The 18,114-nt window shown below is 34.6% G+C and overlaps 1 protein-coding gene across 1 annotated transcript; it reads left to right on the top strand.

Annotated features, from left to right (window-relative positions):
- The first annotated feature begins 624 nt into the window (after positions 1-624).
- On the top strand, positions 625-16,521 carry LOC114540233. Its single transcript, XM_028560508.1, has 23 exons — positions 625-710; positions 1,733-1,783; positions 2,754-2,777; positions 3,264-3,323; positions 3,476-3,525; positions 3,635-3,722; positions 4,039-4,390; positions 5,595-5,719; positions 6,089-6,193; positions 6,400-6,459; positions 6,644-6,690; positions 6,829-6,916; positions 7,359-7,710; positions 8,935-9,059; positions 9,429-9,536; positions 9,915-9,971; positions 10,156-10,202; positions 10,341-10,423; positions 11,425-11,488; positions 13,841-13,928; positions 14,392-14,743; positions 15,949-16,073; positions 16,443-16,521. Exons 1-23 carry the CDS (start codon positions 625-627, stop codon positions 16,519-16,521), a joined length of 2,616 nt encoding a protein of 871 aa, XP_028416309.1.
- Positions 16,522-18,114: the final 1,593 nt, after the last annotated feature.

Raw genomic sequence — 18,114 nt, 5'->3', positions numbered from 1 at the left:
CACAGCTTTGCTTACAAACAGAGGTATCTTAGCCTGTTTTAGAATTGCTGGGCCGGAGCCATCTTTCTCCAAGGCAGCCCAGCCTGTAACTCAACATTTCGTTCCTCCAGTCAGGTTAAAGGAAGGCAGGCAAATGGGTAGGACCCGATACTGTACTTGATGGAGGGTGCCATCTCAACAAAAATATATATCATAAATTATTCTGACTGTCTGGGTCGTACTTATTATGCAGTCCACCGCCACATACACACGTTTAAATAAAAAATTGGATCGTTTCGGCATATCTGTTCGTGAACTCGTCGAGTTTTCTCGAGTTTTCAGCGAACATTCACAAAAAAGACGCTTGTTTCGACTTACAAAAACTAGTTTCGAAATTTGTTATTTGTGGAATGCAGTGCTTGAATGATCATATTTATACACAGCAGCAAATACAATTTAATATAAATGGTCGCATTGATTCTGAAAGGCTATTACTATCGACGTCTAACAAACGTACATATATACCACCGAATGTATATACAGCAAAGTATTAAAACCATTGACGAGTCCGTGGTTTTAAAAGACACAAATATTATAGCAGATACATTCACGCTGAGTGCTCAGTTTGATCATTGGAATGTTATTATGACGACATTCAAAACCAGTGAGCTGTACAAAACAGTGGAAGCTATAAAGCTGAACATGGATGCCATAGATCCCGAATTATGTCGGTAAGTACTAACTTATATGTTCTGATATCAACATGACCAAAATATTACGTAAACGTAACGTAAAAACTATTGTTGTCAGTCAGAAGACGAGAGTTTGATGTAGATCTTGTTTAAACTTGCTGTTGTTCATTTAATGACACTATGGCGTCATTCAATATATAATAATATAATAATCAAAATAGAAAAAAGAAAACACATCCATAAACAACATTTTTGTTTTAATCAATCGGTCATTATCAAAGCACTGCTCACCATTTTTCACGGCACTTAAAGACGTGATTTTATTACCTTAAAATGAAACCTTTTCGGTCATGAACTCTGATATCAAAACCCGTGATGTAAACAATATTCGAACACTATATGAATCGCGTTGCACTTGACTGGATGTGGAACAATGTCTAGAGTGTGATGCCTTGCGTACATGTCTTAATTTCGAGTGAAAATAATACAAAATTCAATATTAAGCAACTGCTAATTCTTCCCTTGGAATTGGGAAAAATCACTGGGAAAAATTCGTAAAAATCGCGTCGCATTGGCAAATCGCGCCAGTGTGTGTCGGCCTTGATGTTACTGACAAGAATTGTTGTGCAAGATTCATATAATTATGTGGCTGGCGAAAAGTTTCTGAACTACTTTATATTTTTGTATTTTACAAAGCATCGCGAAAAGTTTATAGCTATTGCGTCAGCATAGAAAGACGGTTCAATAATTAACAACATATATTGGTCATTCTTTTTAAAAGTTATTGTTTCAAGACAACATTATGCAAATAGATTGTGGAAACGCTGAACATGTTTCACATTTATTCGAGTATCTCGTATTTCTTTAGTTGAGGCGAATATTTGTCCAATTTAGTATTCAATAATACAATTTAATATCCTACAAAACAGAGTGGTGGCAAATTTGCATTCCGACCAAACTACTGTAGTTGTCCATGCAATGATATATATTTTACATTGTATATCTACCTTGACCTTGTACATTTTCGGTGATCTCATTCATAGAATTATTAAATTGTTTAGTTCCGAACTATTATGCAGAGAGACGACGGACCTGGGGTACCTGGACGAAAGGTAGGTTATTTCATTCACATAATTAACTTGAGGGCTATATATAATAAGTGCAAATCAAAAGCTAGCTTCGAGAAAAGGAATAAAACCAAGAAAAGCAAAGAACAAAATCGCTTGACAGTGAATAGTCAAATAGTCGATCCAGAATAGTGCAGCTTAGATATCAGCGTAAACATGTTTTCTTGTTTTAAAGGTAAAATATTAATGAGTTTACAAAATGTTGTTTCATTACCAGAAAGTTGCCACACGACGAGTGTCGCATGCATGTGTACTAATTTGTATTCCATCCTTTAACTTTTACTATAAAAGTTTTTATCATTACTATATATGATATCAATTATGAGGTAAATTCTAAAGGTTTAAAGGGTCTTAATTTCGAGTAGAGTTATAGACACTTTGAACAGCCAGTAAAAGTTGATGGAAAATGAGTCAACTATCGGTCCTTCGGCAGGAATCAGTGGCAAGAGCATTGCACTGGCATCGCAAAACCGTTCGATTTCCAAGATTCGATTCTTGCCGGAGGACCGACGTTGACTCATTTTTCCATCAACTGTTCCTGGTTTGAATTTGAAGTGTGTATAATTCCACTTGAAATTAAGACCCTTTAAACCTCTAGAATATATGATATATAATGTAAATGTGTGAAGAATTGATCATCGAACAGGTTACTGTACAGAATAACTGAATAACTACTTCAGAGCTTCTATAATTATAGAGGAAACTTCCTCCAACATAGCCACTACAATAGACAGAGGGTCCTATATTTATGCTAGTGGCGCATTACAAGTTCTTTGTTTCAATCTATTGCCAATCCCATATCCATAAGCGAACAGCTTTATGCAAATAACTTGTGTAGGTCCTGAGAACTTTTTTCATTATCAAAGCAGCTCGCATTTCTTTAATTAAGGCAAATAACAGTTGTTTATTGATAACATTAATTAATTTAATTATTTGTTTTCATACAACTAAACAGAGAGTTGAGGAGGTTATACTCAAGGTTAGTTAACTTTCTTGTCATTGTAACTGTTCCATCAAATATGAAATTATACGCATAATGATATCACTGTATTAACATATGCCATTTCAATACCATGCAATTCACCATTCCATCAGTGTTGTATTTTCAGTTTATTTTTGCAACTCCCTACACAATTTCGCTGATCTTTGCGCTGTGTATTTGGAATGCAAGATTCTTCGGACTGTTCATTTGCTTTACCAATGCGGAATTCTATATTGTTTGGGACTATATTTAGAGCTAAAAGGCACTTATAGTAATCACACTTTTTCCATACTAGTTTATAGTCTGAATTAAGGTGCGTTTGCAGGGAAAAGTGCAAAGTTTGGCGATTTAACGGCTCTATACATTGTGATAAAACTTTATCGCCAAATGAATTTACGTCATCTCCCCGTATTAGCGCAACTCATTTTTTAGCAGGGCTTCGTGGCGAATGTTTTTCAATAAAATTTATCACATACAATTTAGTTTTGAAGGACTAAGCCGTCGCAAAGTTAAGTCAAGTTTTGATCTAGAGGATACGACACCGTATGTAGCCTAGTTTCATGTCATGATCACATTTTTGTCATTTGTTAAGCATTTCATGCATACATTTATCGGAACAACTCATATTACTTTAGTAAGTAAAAATACCTAGGCCAAAGCTTGTTCATTAATAAGATAATTTATATATTCTATAGTTTCCTGCCACCGAAAAATCAAGAAGCAGCGTGTATCAAGAATGATGAAGGTCAATATCACATGACCTCCTCTTAATTCTGACTTGTTAGTGACTCCCCGGACAACCCAGGCATCTTATTAAATGCACGCAACGGTATTTAAACCTTATCTTTTAATAGGGTCAAAAAATGAATGGTTTGAAGAAAACGTATTGGACGAGAATTGTGACATTAAAGAGGTTTATGTGAATGAACTGAAAAGTGGAAGGTATGGTTTTTTTAATAATTCTAATCAAAAAATATATTATTCTGAAGAAACCATCATCATACACTATCAAGATCACACACGAATTTTGAAGACTTGAAGTCATTGCTATACTGTAGAGTAAACTTTCCTTGATTTAGACAAGCTTACTACATATTCCTGTAAACTATAAATCGATTTTTAATTTAGCGTTTATTCAGTTAATTCCTTCTTATAAAATAATTATTCCCCTACATCGAGTTTTTTTATTTCTTAATTACTTGAAACCATCTCGTGTTTTCCTTGCTGGTCTTTACCGTAAAAAAAACATTCTTTTTAGATTCTCTTGGATAAAAGATTTCTATATTGGGTCTGATAAAGAAACAAAATCATGGCAGATGTGCATCACCTACGCTCGAAACACAAAACCTTGCATGCAAGATCTAAAGAACGTGTTTGGTGATAACATTGCCTCGTTCGTTAAATTCACCCCAGAAGGTGATGCTAAGAAGTTTCAATTTCTTCAAGCATCTGGTGCTGGTGAAATGAGTAAACTACCTACAGCCAAGAAGTATGGCCTGCAATTTGACGAAACAAAAGGAGAACGTTTTCCGATAACAGAAGATGAAGAAGGCGATGTTTTTGAAGAAGAAGACGGTTCAGGGGCCTTTACGAATCTATCATTTGCTGTGGTAAGCAGTCAAATTAAAACGTGTATTATTGTCCAAATTTACATAAAAGTATGAAAGACATTAAAGAAAGCTAAGAGTATATTTGGATCAACATTATTTCTTGCATTCATCAATGTGGCCGTTTCTAAACCGCAGTTGATAATTGTTGAATAATGTTATTTTTAAGCTTGCAATTTTTATTTTATTTAAGTGTCATTGTAAGCCTGCCTTAATGTATGATTGCAATAAGTTTCGTGTAACTTACACGCCAATAGGTAAGGGTACACATTAGCAATCTGTCGACGCGACCAGCGTGACAAAGTATAAATCGATCGTAATCACAGTAAGTCTGCACTACACAATTAAGAAATAGAAAACATTTTCCGTGTTTATACACAGTTATAGAAACAAGTGTACGTAATATTGTGTAAGCAATAATCAGCGGGAAGACGAGCCCGTAATTGTTTTAGTATACACCCTGTACCTAGATATATTAATTTCGAGAAAATAATCGATACACCGCAATTACACCGAAAAATAATTTAATTCATTCAATTTTATACGGTCGCGCGAGCGAATTTTTCATAAACGTTCACCATCACGAATAGACAATGGTTGAGTAGCCAATCAGAAAGTAGGATTTGTAATAGACAATAGTCGGGTGTATACTATGACTGTATAGAAGCACAGGAAAAAAATTTCTATTTCTTCAATTATATGACGCAATAAAAGATAATTCGATTCAATTACAAATTCTCATTACATTACTTCGCTTGTTAAGTTAAGGCGGGAAAAGTCCCGTGTTTTTATACAGTTATAGAAACACGCTTCTCGACCAATCAAGCACGCGCGTACTATAAATGTTATATCATAACAGTATATAGTTACGAAATTGCATTGTTCCAGCATATCTGTCATGAGATCGTCGCTGTTTAACGGAGATAATTATACGTAGATTATCGCCGACAATACTACCGACAGTTAATAGCATATTAATTGAAATATTCAACAATCAAAGCTTCGTTAAATAGAAATATTTTTAGAAAATTCAATTCCGATATCGATCAGGTAAATTTTAGCCATCATTTATTGTTTAATGATGACCATTTTACAGTCAAGACCTAGAAAGTTCAAAAATTTTACATCTTCGGTTACTTCTAAAAGTATACCCTAGTAAAGTTCCAGGTGAAAGAGAACCCTAAATTGAATCGTTGAATTTATCCAGGAGAGCGACGAAGAAGATGAAGAGATATCACGAACTTCCTCTTGTTTTCTTGACACATTTGAAGCACACAACAGACAGAAGGAGGACTACTGTACCTATGACGCTGCTGGATTTCTTGGTAGCAGGTATCATATTTATTGTATGGATAAAAAATCTGTATTGGGGCTGTTCGACTGTGGTGTATACAATAATATTGCTGTGATCAGGCCTGCAGCAATGCCACGTTTCTCCACTATATCGGGGAGACAATTGCATGGTACGTTCGCTTGCTTTTGTCGTTATGACTATTTTATTAGTTAAATAACAATAAGTAATAAATACCACTGCATGTGTTGCCAACTTTCCATCCTCCCAAAAGTAATCAGTTTCGTGGTGGCGCTGCTAGTTTCCTTATGCAATTCTAAATATGTGTTGTTTGGTTTACGAAATTAGAGAGTGCTTCTGGCCCTGGACTGAAGTTTTTTAATTTATAAAACTAATTATACGTTCTTTAGGCCTTGGTGCATGCCATGGGCAAGAACATGGTGTTTCGAGGATAGAAAATGCGAGAGGAACACTCTTTCAGGAAATTTGACGAAACGGAAACCGTATGCAAAAAGGTAATTGTTTGCGGGTTTTGGTCATCCCTGATATTTGCGTTATATATGTATAAAGGTTATGGTATTAATTTCATCAGTGTACACTGTTTGCTTTCCCATTTTAAAGTGTCGTTGCCAGTCCGCTGGTTGTCCTTTAGCTGTTTTTAGTAGGGACAAATATCTGGTTAGGAATTTTTTCATTATAAAATTTATCAAATATATTTTAGTATGGAAAGACTGCGCCGCACAGTTGCGCAATTTTCTGATCCTTTGGATAAGATATGGTGGTACGTTAGCTAAGGTTTTTTTGTCATGGTCACATTTTTGTCATTTGTTAACAAGGCATTGATAAAACATTCTCGCCAATTCAAACTTTTGATAGATTTATTGGGACAACTCATATTTCTTTAGTTAGTCAAGAAACCTTGGCCGAAGTTTGTTCATTAATAATATAACTTATATATTCTATAGCTCCCTGGCGAGGAAAAAAATAGAAGCTCGTGACAAGAATGATGAAGGTCAATAATACACGACTACCCCCTCCCCCTCACTCACTTGATTTGTTCTTGTTAATTAAATAACTCGACTTTAAACTAAATCCCAACGCAAAATTAGTTAGCGTGTATACGCAACGGTATTTAAATCTTTTTTAATAGGGTCAGAATATGAATGGTTTGAAGAAAACGTATTGGACGAAAATTATGACATTAAAAAGGTTTATGTGAATGAACTGACAAATGTAAGGTATGGTATCTTATTATACTAATCAATCTAAAAACATATTATATTAAGAAGCCATTATCTAATACACCATCATGATCACAGTCATCACACGCGAATTTTCAACCCTGGAATTCATTGCTATGCTGTATAGTGGAACTTTACTTGCTTTGCACAAGCTTACTACATGTTCCTGTCAATCAAAAATTGTTTTTTTTTAATTCAGCGTTTAACGTGCGGGCGTTTCCACTTTGATCGAAATTTAGTGACCTGAATTTCAGTTAACTTCCTTCTGATGAAATTATTATTCCCGCAAATCGAGTTTATTTATGTCTTAAGTATTTAGGTATTTTAAATCATCCTTGTCAATTTCATACAACTGTTTAAGCCTCATTTCCACAAACTGCATGAGCACTAATCGTGTTTTCTTTCCTGGTCTTAAACGTACAAAAAACATTCTTTTTAGATTCCCTTGGATAAAAGATTTCTATATTGGGGCTGATAAAGAAACAAAATCATGGCAGATGTGCATCACTTACGCTCGAAACACAGAACCTTGCATGAAAGATCTAAAGAACGTGTTTGGTGATAACATTGCCTCGTTCGTTAAATTCACCCCAGAAGGTGATGCTAAGAAGTTTCAATTTCTTCGAGCACCTGGTTCTGGTGAAATGAGTAAACTACCTACAGCCAAGAAGTATGGCCTGCAATTTGACGAAAGAAAAGGAGAACGTTTTCTGATAACAGAAGATGAAGAAGGCGACGTTTTTGAAGAAGAAGACGGTTCAGGGGCCTTTACGAATCTATCATTTGCTGTGGTAAGCAATCAAATTAAAACGTGTATTATTGTCCAAATTTACATAAAAGTATGAAAGACATTAAAGAAAGCTAAGAGTATATTTGGATCAACATTATTTCTTGCATTCATCAATGTGGCCGTTTCTTAACCGCAGTTGATAATTGTTAAATAATGTTATTTTTAAGCTTGCAATTTTTATTTTATTTAAGTGTCATTGTAGGCCTGCCTTAATGTATGATTGCAATAAGTTTGGTGAAATTTACACGCCAGTTGGGGTACAAATTAGCAATCTGTCGACGCGACCAGCGTGACAAAGTATAAGTCGATCGTAATCACAGTGAAGTCTGCACTACAAAATTAAGAAATAGAAAACATTTTCCGTGTTTCTACACAGTTATAGAAACAAGTGTACGTAGGAGTTTGGGAGAACGAGAAATAATCAGTGGGAAAACGAGCCCGTAATTGTTTTAGTATACACCCTGTACCTAGATATATTAATTTCGAGAAAATAATCGATACACCGCAATTACACCGAAAAATAATTTAATTCATTCAATTTTATACGGTCGCGCGAGCGAATTTTTCATAAACGTTCACCATCACGAATAGACAATGGTTGAGTAGCCAATCAGAAAGTAGGATTTGTAATAGACAATAGTCGGGTGTATAATATGACTGTATAGAAACACAGGAAAAAATTTTCTATTTTTTTATTTATATGACGCAATAAAAGATTTTGTACAAATATTATAATTCGATTCAATTACAAATTCTCATTACATTACTTCGCTTGTTAAGTTAAGGCGGGAAAAGTCCCGTGTTTTTATACAGTTATAGAAACACGCTTCTCGACCAATCAAGCACGCGCGTACTATAAATGTTATATCATAACAGTATATAGTTACGAAATTGCATTGTTCCAGCATATCTGTCATGAGATCGTTGCCGTTTCAACGGAGATAATTATACGTAGATTATCGCCGACAATACTACCGACAGTTAATAGCATATTAATTGAAATATTCAACAATCAAAGCTTCGTTAAATAGAAATATTTTTAGAAAATTGAATTCCGATATCGACCAGGTAAATTTTAGCGATCATTTATTGTTTAATGATGACCATATTTTACAGTCAAGACCTAGAAAGTTCAAAAATTTTACATCTTCGGTTACTTCTAAAAGTACCCTAGTAAAGTTGCAGGTGAAAGAGAACACTAAATTGAATCGTTGAATTTATCCAGGAGAGCGACGAAGAAGATGAAGAGATATCACGAACTTCCTCTTGTTTTCTTGACACATTTGAAGCACACAACAGACAGAAGGAGGACTACTGTACCTATGACGCTGCTGGATTTCTTGGTAGCAGGTATCATATTTATTGTATGGATAAAAAATCCGTATTGGGGCTGTTCGACTGTCGTTTATGCAATAATATTGCTGTGATCAGGCCTGCAGCAATGCCACGTTTCTCCACTATACCGGGGAGACAATTGCATGGTACGTTCGCTGGCTTTTGTCGTTATGACTATTTTATTAGTTAAATAACTATAAGTAATAAATACCACTGCATGTGTTGCCAACTTTCCATCTTCCCAAAAGTAATCAGTTTCGTGGTGGCGCTGCTAGTTTCCTTATGCCTTTCTAAATATGTGTTGTTTGGTTTACGAAATTAGAGAGTGCTTCTGGACCAGGACCAAAGTTTTTTAATTAATAAAACTAATTATACGTTCTTTAGGCTTCGGTCCATACCATGGGCAAGACTTACATGGTGTTTCGAGGATAGAAAATGCGAAAGGAACACTCTTTCAGGAAATTTGACGCAACGGACACAGTATGTAAAAAGGTAATTGTTTGCGGGTTTTGGTCATCATAACCTTTTTTTTATTAGCCAAAAATAATAATTATACGAAATACATTTGATAATTGATATTGACAATCTTTAATTCCGATCAAACGGTAATCAGGCTCGTGTTGACACTGCACGTGTAGCTACATTAGATGTGTAAATTTTTATAGAAATTATATATACATGCATGTCTTCCCGCTGATATTTGCGTTATATGTATAAAGGTTATGGTATTAATTTTATCAGTGTACACTGTTTGCTTTCCCATTTTAAAGTGTCGTTGCCAGTCCGCTGGTTGTCCTTTAGCTGTTTTTAGTAGGGACAAATATCTGGTTAAGAATTTTTTAATTATAAAATTTATCAAATATATTTTAGTATTGAAAGACTGCGCCGCCCAGTTGCGCAATTTTCTGATCCTTTGGATAAGATATGGTACGTTAGCCAAGGTTTTTTTGTCATGATCACATTTTTGTCATTTGTTAACAAGGCATTGATAAAACATTCTCGCCAATTCAAACTTTTCATAGATTTATTGGGACAACTCATATTTCTTCAGTTAGTCAAGAAACCTGGGCCGAAGTTTGTTCATTAATAATATTACTTATATATTCTATAGCTCCCTGGCGAAGAAAAATACAGAAGCTGGTGACAAGAATGATGAAGGTCAATAATACACGACTACCCCCTCCCCCTCACTCACTTGATTTGTTCTTATTAATTAAATAACTCGACTTTAAACTAAATCCCAACGCAAAATTAGTTAGCGTGTATACGCAACGGTATTTAAATCTTTTTTAATAGGGTCAGAATATGAATGGTTTGAAGAAAACGTATTGGACGAAAATTATGACATTAAAAAGGTTTATGTGAATGAACTGACAAATGTAAGGTATGGTATCTTATTATACTAATCAATCTAAAAACATATTATATATATACATTATACTAAGAAGCCATTATCTAATACACCATCATGATCACAGTCATCACACGCGAATTTTCAACCCTGGAATTCATTGCTATGCTGTATAGTGGAACTTTACTTGCTTTGCACAAGCTTACTACATGTTCCTGTTAATCAAAAATTTTTTTTTAATTCAGTGTTTAACGTGCGGTCGTTTTCACTTTGATCGAAATTTATTGACCTGAATTTCAGTTTTATTGACCTGAATTCCTTCTTATGAAATCGTTATTCCCGCAAATCGAGTTTATTTATGTCTTAAGTATATTTAGGTATTTTAAATCATCCTTGTCAATTTCATACAACTGTTTAAGCCTCATTTCCACAAACTGATGAGCACTAATCGTGTTTTCTTTGCTGGTCTTAAACGTACAAAAACATTCTTTTTAGATTCCCTTGGATAAAAGATTTCTATATTGGGCTGATAAAGAACAAAATCATGGCAGATGTGCATCACCTACGCTCGAAACACAAAACCTTGCATGAAAGATCTAAAGAACGTGTTGGTGATAACATTGCCTCGTTCGTTAAATTCACCCCAGAAGGTGATGCTAAGAAGTTTCAATTTCTTCAGCACTGGTTCTGGTGAAATGAGTAAACTACCTACAGCCAAGAAGTATGGCTGCAATTTGACGAAAAAAAGGAAAACGCCTTCTGATAACAGAATAGAAGAAGACGATTTTTTCGAAGAAGAAGGCAGTTCAGGGACGTTTACGAATTTTCCATTTGCTATGGTAAGCAGTCAAATTAAAACGTGTATTATTGTCCAAATTTACATAAAAGTATGAAAGACATTAAAGAAAGCTAAGAGTATATTTGGATCAACATTATTTCTTGCATTCATCAATGTGGCCGTTTCTAAACCGCAGTTGATAATTGTTAAATAATGTTATTTTTAAGCTTGCAATTTTTATTTTATTTAAGTGTCATTGTAAGCCTGCCTTAATGTATGATTGCAATAAGTTTGGTGTAACTTACACGCCAATAGGTAAGGGTACACATTAGCAATCTGTCGACGCGACCAGCGTGACAAAGTATAAATCGATCGTAATCACAGTAAGTCTGCACTACACAATTAAGAAATAGAAAACATTTTCCGTGTTTCTACACAGTTATAGAAACAAGTGTACGTAATATTGTGTAAGCAAAATATCAGGGAAGACGAGCCCGTAATTGTTTTAGTATACACCCTGTACCTAGATATATTAATTTCGAGAAAATAATCGATACACCGCAATTACACCGAAAAATAATTTAATTCATTCAATTTTATACGGTCGCGCGAGCGAATTTTTCATAAACGTTCACCATCACGAATAGACAATGGTTGAGTAGCCAATCAGAAAGTAGGATTTGTAATAGACAATAGTCGGGTGATACTATGACTGTATAGAAAAGCACAGGAAAAAAATTTTCTATTTTCAATTATATGACGCAATAAAAGATAATTCGATTCAATACAAATTCTCATTACATTACTTACGCTTGTTAAGTTAAGGCGGGAAAAGTCCCGTGTTTTTATACAGTTATAGAAACACGCTTCTCGACCAATCAAGCACGCGCGTACTATAAATGTTATATCATAACAGTATATAGTTACGAAATTGCATTGTTCCAGCATATCTGTCATGAGATCGTCGCTGTTCAACGGAGATAATTATACGTAGATTATCGCCGACAATACTACCGACAGTTAATAGCATATTAATTGAAATATTCAACAATCAAAGCTTCGTTAAATAGAAATATTTTTAGAAATTCAATTCCGATATCGACAGGTAAATTTTAGCCATCATTTATTGTTTAATGATGACCATATTTTACAGTCAAGACCTAGAAAGTTCAAAAATTTTACATCTTCGGTTACTTCTAAAAGTACCCTAGTAAAGTTCCAGGTGAAAGAGAACCTAAATTGAATCGTTGAATTTATCCAGGAGAGCGACGAAGAAGATGAAGAGATATCACGAACTTCCTCTTGTTTTCTTGACACATTTGAAGCACACACAGACAGAAGGAGGACTACTGTACCTATGACGCTGCTGGATTTCTTGGTAGCAGGTATCATATTTATTGTATGGATAAAAAATCCGTATTGGGGCTGTTCGACTGTCGTTTATGCAATAATATTGCTGTGATCAGGCCTGCAGCAATGCCACGTTTCTCCACTATACCGGGGAGACAATTGCATGGTACGTTCGCTGGCTTTTGTCGTTATGACTATTTTATTAGTTAAATAACTATAAGTAATAAATACCACTGCATGTGTTGGCCAACTTTCCATCTTCCCAAAAGTAATCAGTTTCGTGGTGGCGCTGCTAGTTTCCTTATGCCTTTCTAAATATGTGTTGTTTGGTTTACGAAATTAGAGAGTGCTTCTGGACCAGGACCAAAGTTTTTTAATTAATAAAACTAATTATACGTTCTTTAGGCTTCGGTCCATACCATGGGCAAGACTTACATGGTGTTTCGAGGATAGAAAATGCGAAAGGAACACTCTTTCAGGAAATTTGACGCAACGGACACAGTATGTAAAAAGGTAATTGTTTGCGGGTTTTGGTCATCATAACCTTTTTTTTATTAGCCAAAAATAATAATTATACGAAATACATTTGATAATTGATATTGACAATCTTTAATTCCGATCAAACGGTAATCAGGCTCGTGTTGACACTGCACGTGTAGCTACATTAGATGTGTAAATTTTTATAGAAATTATATATACATGCATGTCTTCCCGCTGATATTTGCGTTATATGTATAAAGGTTATGGTATTAATTTTATCAGTGTACACTGTTTGCTTTCCCATTTTAAAGTGTCGTTGCCAGTCCGCTGGTTGTCCTTTAGCTGTTTTTAGTAGGGACAAATATCTGGTTAAGAATTTTTTAATTATAAAATTTATCAAATATATTTTAGTATTGAAAGACTGCGCCGCCCAGTTGCGCAATTTTCTGATCCTTTGGATAAGATATGGTACGTTAGCCAAGGTTTTTTTGTCATGATCACATTTTTGTCATTTGTTAACAAGGCATTGATAAAACATTCTCGCCAATTCAAACTTTTCATAGATTTATTGGGACAACTCATATTTCTTCAGTTAGTCAAGAAACCTGGGCCGAAGTTTGTTCATTAATAATATTACTTATATATTCTATAGCTCCCTGGCGAAGAAAAATACAGAAGCTGGTGACAAGAATGATGAAGGTCAATAATACACGACTACCCCCTCCCCCTCACTCACTTGATTTGTTCTTATTAATTAAATAACTCGACTTTAAACTAAATCCCAACGCAAAATTAGTTAGCGTGTATACGCAACGGTATTTAAATCTTTTTTAATAGGGTCAGAATATGAATGGTTTGAAGAAAACGTATTGGACGAAAATTATGACATTAAAAAGGTTTATGTGAATGAACTGACAAATGTAAGGTATGGTATCTTATTATACTAATCAATCTAAAAACATATTATATATATACATTATACTAAGAAGCCATTATCTAATACACCATCATGATCACAGTCATCACACGCGAATTTTCAACCCTGGAATTCATTGCTATGCTGTATAGTGGAACTTTACTTGCTTTGCACAAGCTTACTACATGTTCCTGTTAATCAAAAATTTTTTTTTAATTCAGTGTTTAACGTGCGGTCGTTTTCACTTTGATCGAAATTTATTGACCTGAATTTCAGTTTTATTGACCTGAATTCCTTCTTATGAAATCGTTATTCCCGCAAATCGAGTTTATTTATGTCTTAAGTATATTTAGGTATTTTAAATCATCCTTGTCAATTTCATACAACTGTTTAAGCCTCATTTCCACAAACTGCATGAGCACTAATCGTGTTTTCTTTGCTGGTCTTAAACGTACAAAAACATTCTTTTTAGATTCCCTTGGATAAAAGATTTCTATATTGGATCTGATAAAGAAACAAAATCATGGCAGATGTGCATCACCTACGCTCGAAACACAAAACCTTGCATGCAAGATCTAAAGAACGTGTTTGGTGATAACATTGCCTCGTTCGTTAAATTCACCCCAGAAGGTGATGCTAAGAAGTTTCAATTTCTTCAAGCATCTGGTTCTGGTGAAATGAGTAAACTACCTACAGCCAAGAAGTATGGCCTGCAATTTGACGAAACAAAAGGAAAACGCCTTCTGATAACAGAATATGAAGAAGACGATTTTTTCGAAGAAGAAGGCAGTTCAGGGACGTTTACGAATTTTCCATTTGCTATGGTAAGCAGTCAAATTAAAACGTGTATTATTGTCCAAATTTACATAAAAGTATGAAAGACATTAAAGAAAGCTAAGAGTATATTTGGATCAACATTATTTCTTGCATTCATCAATGTGGCCGTTTCTAAACCGCAGTTGATAATTGTTAAATAATGTTATTTTTAAGCTTGCAATTTTTATTTTATTTAAGTGTCATTGTAAGCCTGCCTTAATGTATGATTGCAATAAGTTTGGTGTAACTTACACGCCAATAGGTAAGGGTACACATTAGCAATCTGTCGACGCGACCAGCGTGACAAAGTATAAATCGATCGTAATCACAGTAAGTCTGCACTACACAATTAAGAAATAGAAAACATTTTCCGTGTTTCTACACAGTTATAGAAACAAGTGTACGTAATATTGTGTAAGCAATAATCAGCGGGAAGACGAGCCCGTAATTGTTTTAGTATACACCCTGTACCTAGATATATTAATTTCGAGAAAAATAATCGATACACCGCAATTACACCGAAAAAATTTAATTCATTCAATTTTATACGGTCGCGCGAGCGAATTTTTCATAAACGTTCACCATCACGAATAGACAATGGTTGAGTAGCCAATCAGAAAGTAGGATTTGTAATAGACAATAGTCGGGTGTATACTATGACTGTATAGAAGCACAGGAAAAAAATTTCTATTTCTTCAATTATATGACGCAATAAAAGATAATTCGATTCAATTACAAATTCTCATTACATTACTTCGCTTGTTAAGTTAAGGCGGGAAAAGTCCCGTGTTTTTATACAGTTATAGAAACACGCTTCTCGACCAATCAAGCACGCGCGTACTATAAATGTTATATCATAACAGTATATAGTTACGAAATTGCATTGTTCCAGCATATCTGTCATGAGATCGTCGCTGTTCAACGGAGATAATTATACGTAGATTATCGCCGACAATACTACCGACAGTTAATAGCATATTAATTGAAATATTCAACAATCAAAGCTTCGTTAAATAGAAATATTTTTAGAAAATTCAATTCCGATATCGATCAGGTAAATTTTAGCCATCATTTATTGTTTAATGATGACCATATTTTACAGTCAAGACCTAGAAAGTTCAAAAATTTTACATCTTCGGTTACTTCTAAAAGTATACCCTAGTAAAGTTCCAGGTGAAAGAGAACCCTAAATTGAATCGTTGAATTTATCCAGGAGAGCGACGAAGAAGATGAAGAGATATCACGAACTTCCTCTTGTTTTCTTGACACATTTGAAGCACACAACAGACAGAAGGAGGACTACTGTACCTATGACGCTGCTGGATTTCTTGGTAGCAGGTATCATATTTATTGTATGGATAAAAAATCTGTATTGGGGCTGTTCGACTGTGGTTTATACAATAATATTGCTGTGATCAGGCCTGCAGCAATGCCACGTTTCTCCACTATATCGGGGAGACAATTGCATGGTACGTTCGCTTGCTTTTGTCGTTATGACTATTTTATTAGTTAAATAACAATAAGTAATAAATACCACTGCATGTGTTGCCAACTTTCCATCCTCCCAAAAGTAATCAGTTTCGTGGTGGCGCTGCTAGTTTCCTTATGCAATTCTAAATATGTGTTGTTTGGTTTACGAAATTAGAGAGTGCTTCTGGCCCTGGACTGAAGTTTTTTAATTTATAAAACTAATTATACGTTCTTTAGGCCTTGGTGCATGCCATGGGCAAGAACATGGTGTTTCGAGGATAGAAAATGCGAAAGGAACACTCTTTCAGAAATTTGACGCAACGAAAACCGTATGCAACTTTTGTTTGCGGGTTTTTGATAGTCGTAACCTTGTTTTATTAGACAAAAATAATAATTACGAAATACTTTTGTAATGACAGTCTTTAATTCCGATCAAACGGTAATCATGCAGGCTCTTTGAGACACTGCAAGCGTAGCTACATTAGATGTATAAATCTTTAAAGAAATTATATATACATGCATTCCCGCTGAAATTTGCGCTATATGTAGCTATAAAGGTTATGTCTAGAGGTTTAGGGGTCTAAATTTCGAGTGGAATTATATACACACTTCAAATTCAAGCCAGGTGGCAAGAACATTGCTCGCTTCAAAGAAATAATTGGATATAACATATCAAAGTCTAAGTTATTCTTTCTTCTGACTAATGAAAATCTTTTTCATTTCGATAACTTTACTCAGTAAGAAGCTACCGAAGTACAACGTACAAGTGCAAAGAAAGTTTAAATGTACAATTGCGGTCTAGTACACTGTTATTTTCAGGGTTATTTTAACACCACTTTTAAGGGATTCTAGGGGTGTAATAGGGGTGTTACAAAATTCCAGCTGAATAACTCCAAAATTGGATTTAAAATAACACCACGTAGAGGGGTTACACAATGTAACACCATTTTGGGGGTTAAAATAAGGACATTATACCACGTGACCAAGCTGATGCAATCATACAAAACGAACTATTTTGCAAAACCTTCGCAAGCACTGCTGGTTCCACAGGAGAATTGCCTGTATTTTTAAAGATAAATTACGACTAAAACTGAATTGAACGAGGAAGAGTCAAAGAAGGTTGGGAGATTTGCTGTATATGCAGTTGAAAACAGCAATGTACGTGTTTGAATATCCTTTTCATGCCTCTCGGAGTGCGACTGTTTACCTGCCGATTGTGGATATAAATTAAACTGCAGTTCGTGAGGTAAATTGTCTGTAATTTCAGTTTGAAGAAAATGTACAGTTGCTCAGCTATCCAGGATAGAAACACAATTGCGCTGGAGAAAAGCGTGTAATATGTTTTCAATATTCCAACAGAAAAACTTCAGCAAGTGTCGACAAAATAATTCAATACAAAACTAATGTAGGTTGCTAAATATATCTTGATATGGAACAGTTCATATTCTCATAGTCTAAAGGAAAATAAGGGCTTATATATGAATTAAATATATTTAATAGTAGGATGAATAGGTGTTATATAGTATAATATATCCTAAGGTAGGCAACTTCAATCACCATATCGAGATGTACACATGAAAACAATCCGAAAATACGTCAATTAATACCTAAAACTAATCTAAAATAACTGAAATCTACACTATTTTTACTATATACTGCCTATGTTTTAACTTTGAAAACAAGTTATAGAAGCGAGAAAAATGCGAAGTTTTTGAATGCCATTTTTTAAATGGGGCGTTGCAGGACCCGCGCTGTTGACGTTTGAAAATGACGAATTCGTAATCTCATTTTCCAAAAATGAGTAAAACATCAAAAACTTTTCGCATTTTTCTCGCTTCTATAACTTGTTTTCAAAGTTAAAACATAGGAAGTATATAGTAAAAATATTGTAGATTTCATTTCACTTGTT

This window comes from Dendronephthya gigantea, unplaced genomic scaffold, assembly GCF_004324835.1.
Source record: "Dendronephthya gigantea isolate DGI-Jeju-01 unplaced genomic scaffold, DenGig_1.0 000225F, whole genome shotgun sequence".
Lineage (NCBI taxonomy): Eukaryota > Metazoa > Cnidaria > Anthozoa > Malacalcyonacea > Nephtheidae > Dendronephthya > Dendronephthya gigantea.
This window is presented reverse-complemented; position numbering and strand designations above follow the sequence as displayed.

Coding starts and splice junctions, on each gene's coding strand:
- LOC114540233 (XM_028560508.1), top strand. CDS start 625: ATGACGACATTCAAAACCAGTGAGCTGTACAAAACAGTGGAAGCTATA. Junction 5,720..6,088: donor GCTGGATTTCTTGGTAGCAG/GTATCATATTTA, acceptor TACGTTCTTTAG/GCCTTGGTGCATGCCATGGG. Junction 9,537..9,914: donor CGGACACAGTATGTAAAAAG/GTAATTGTTTGC, acceptor AATATATTTTAG/TATTGAAAGACTGCGCCGCC.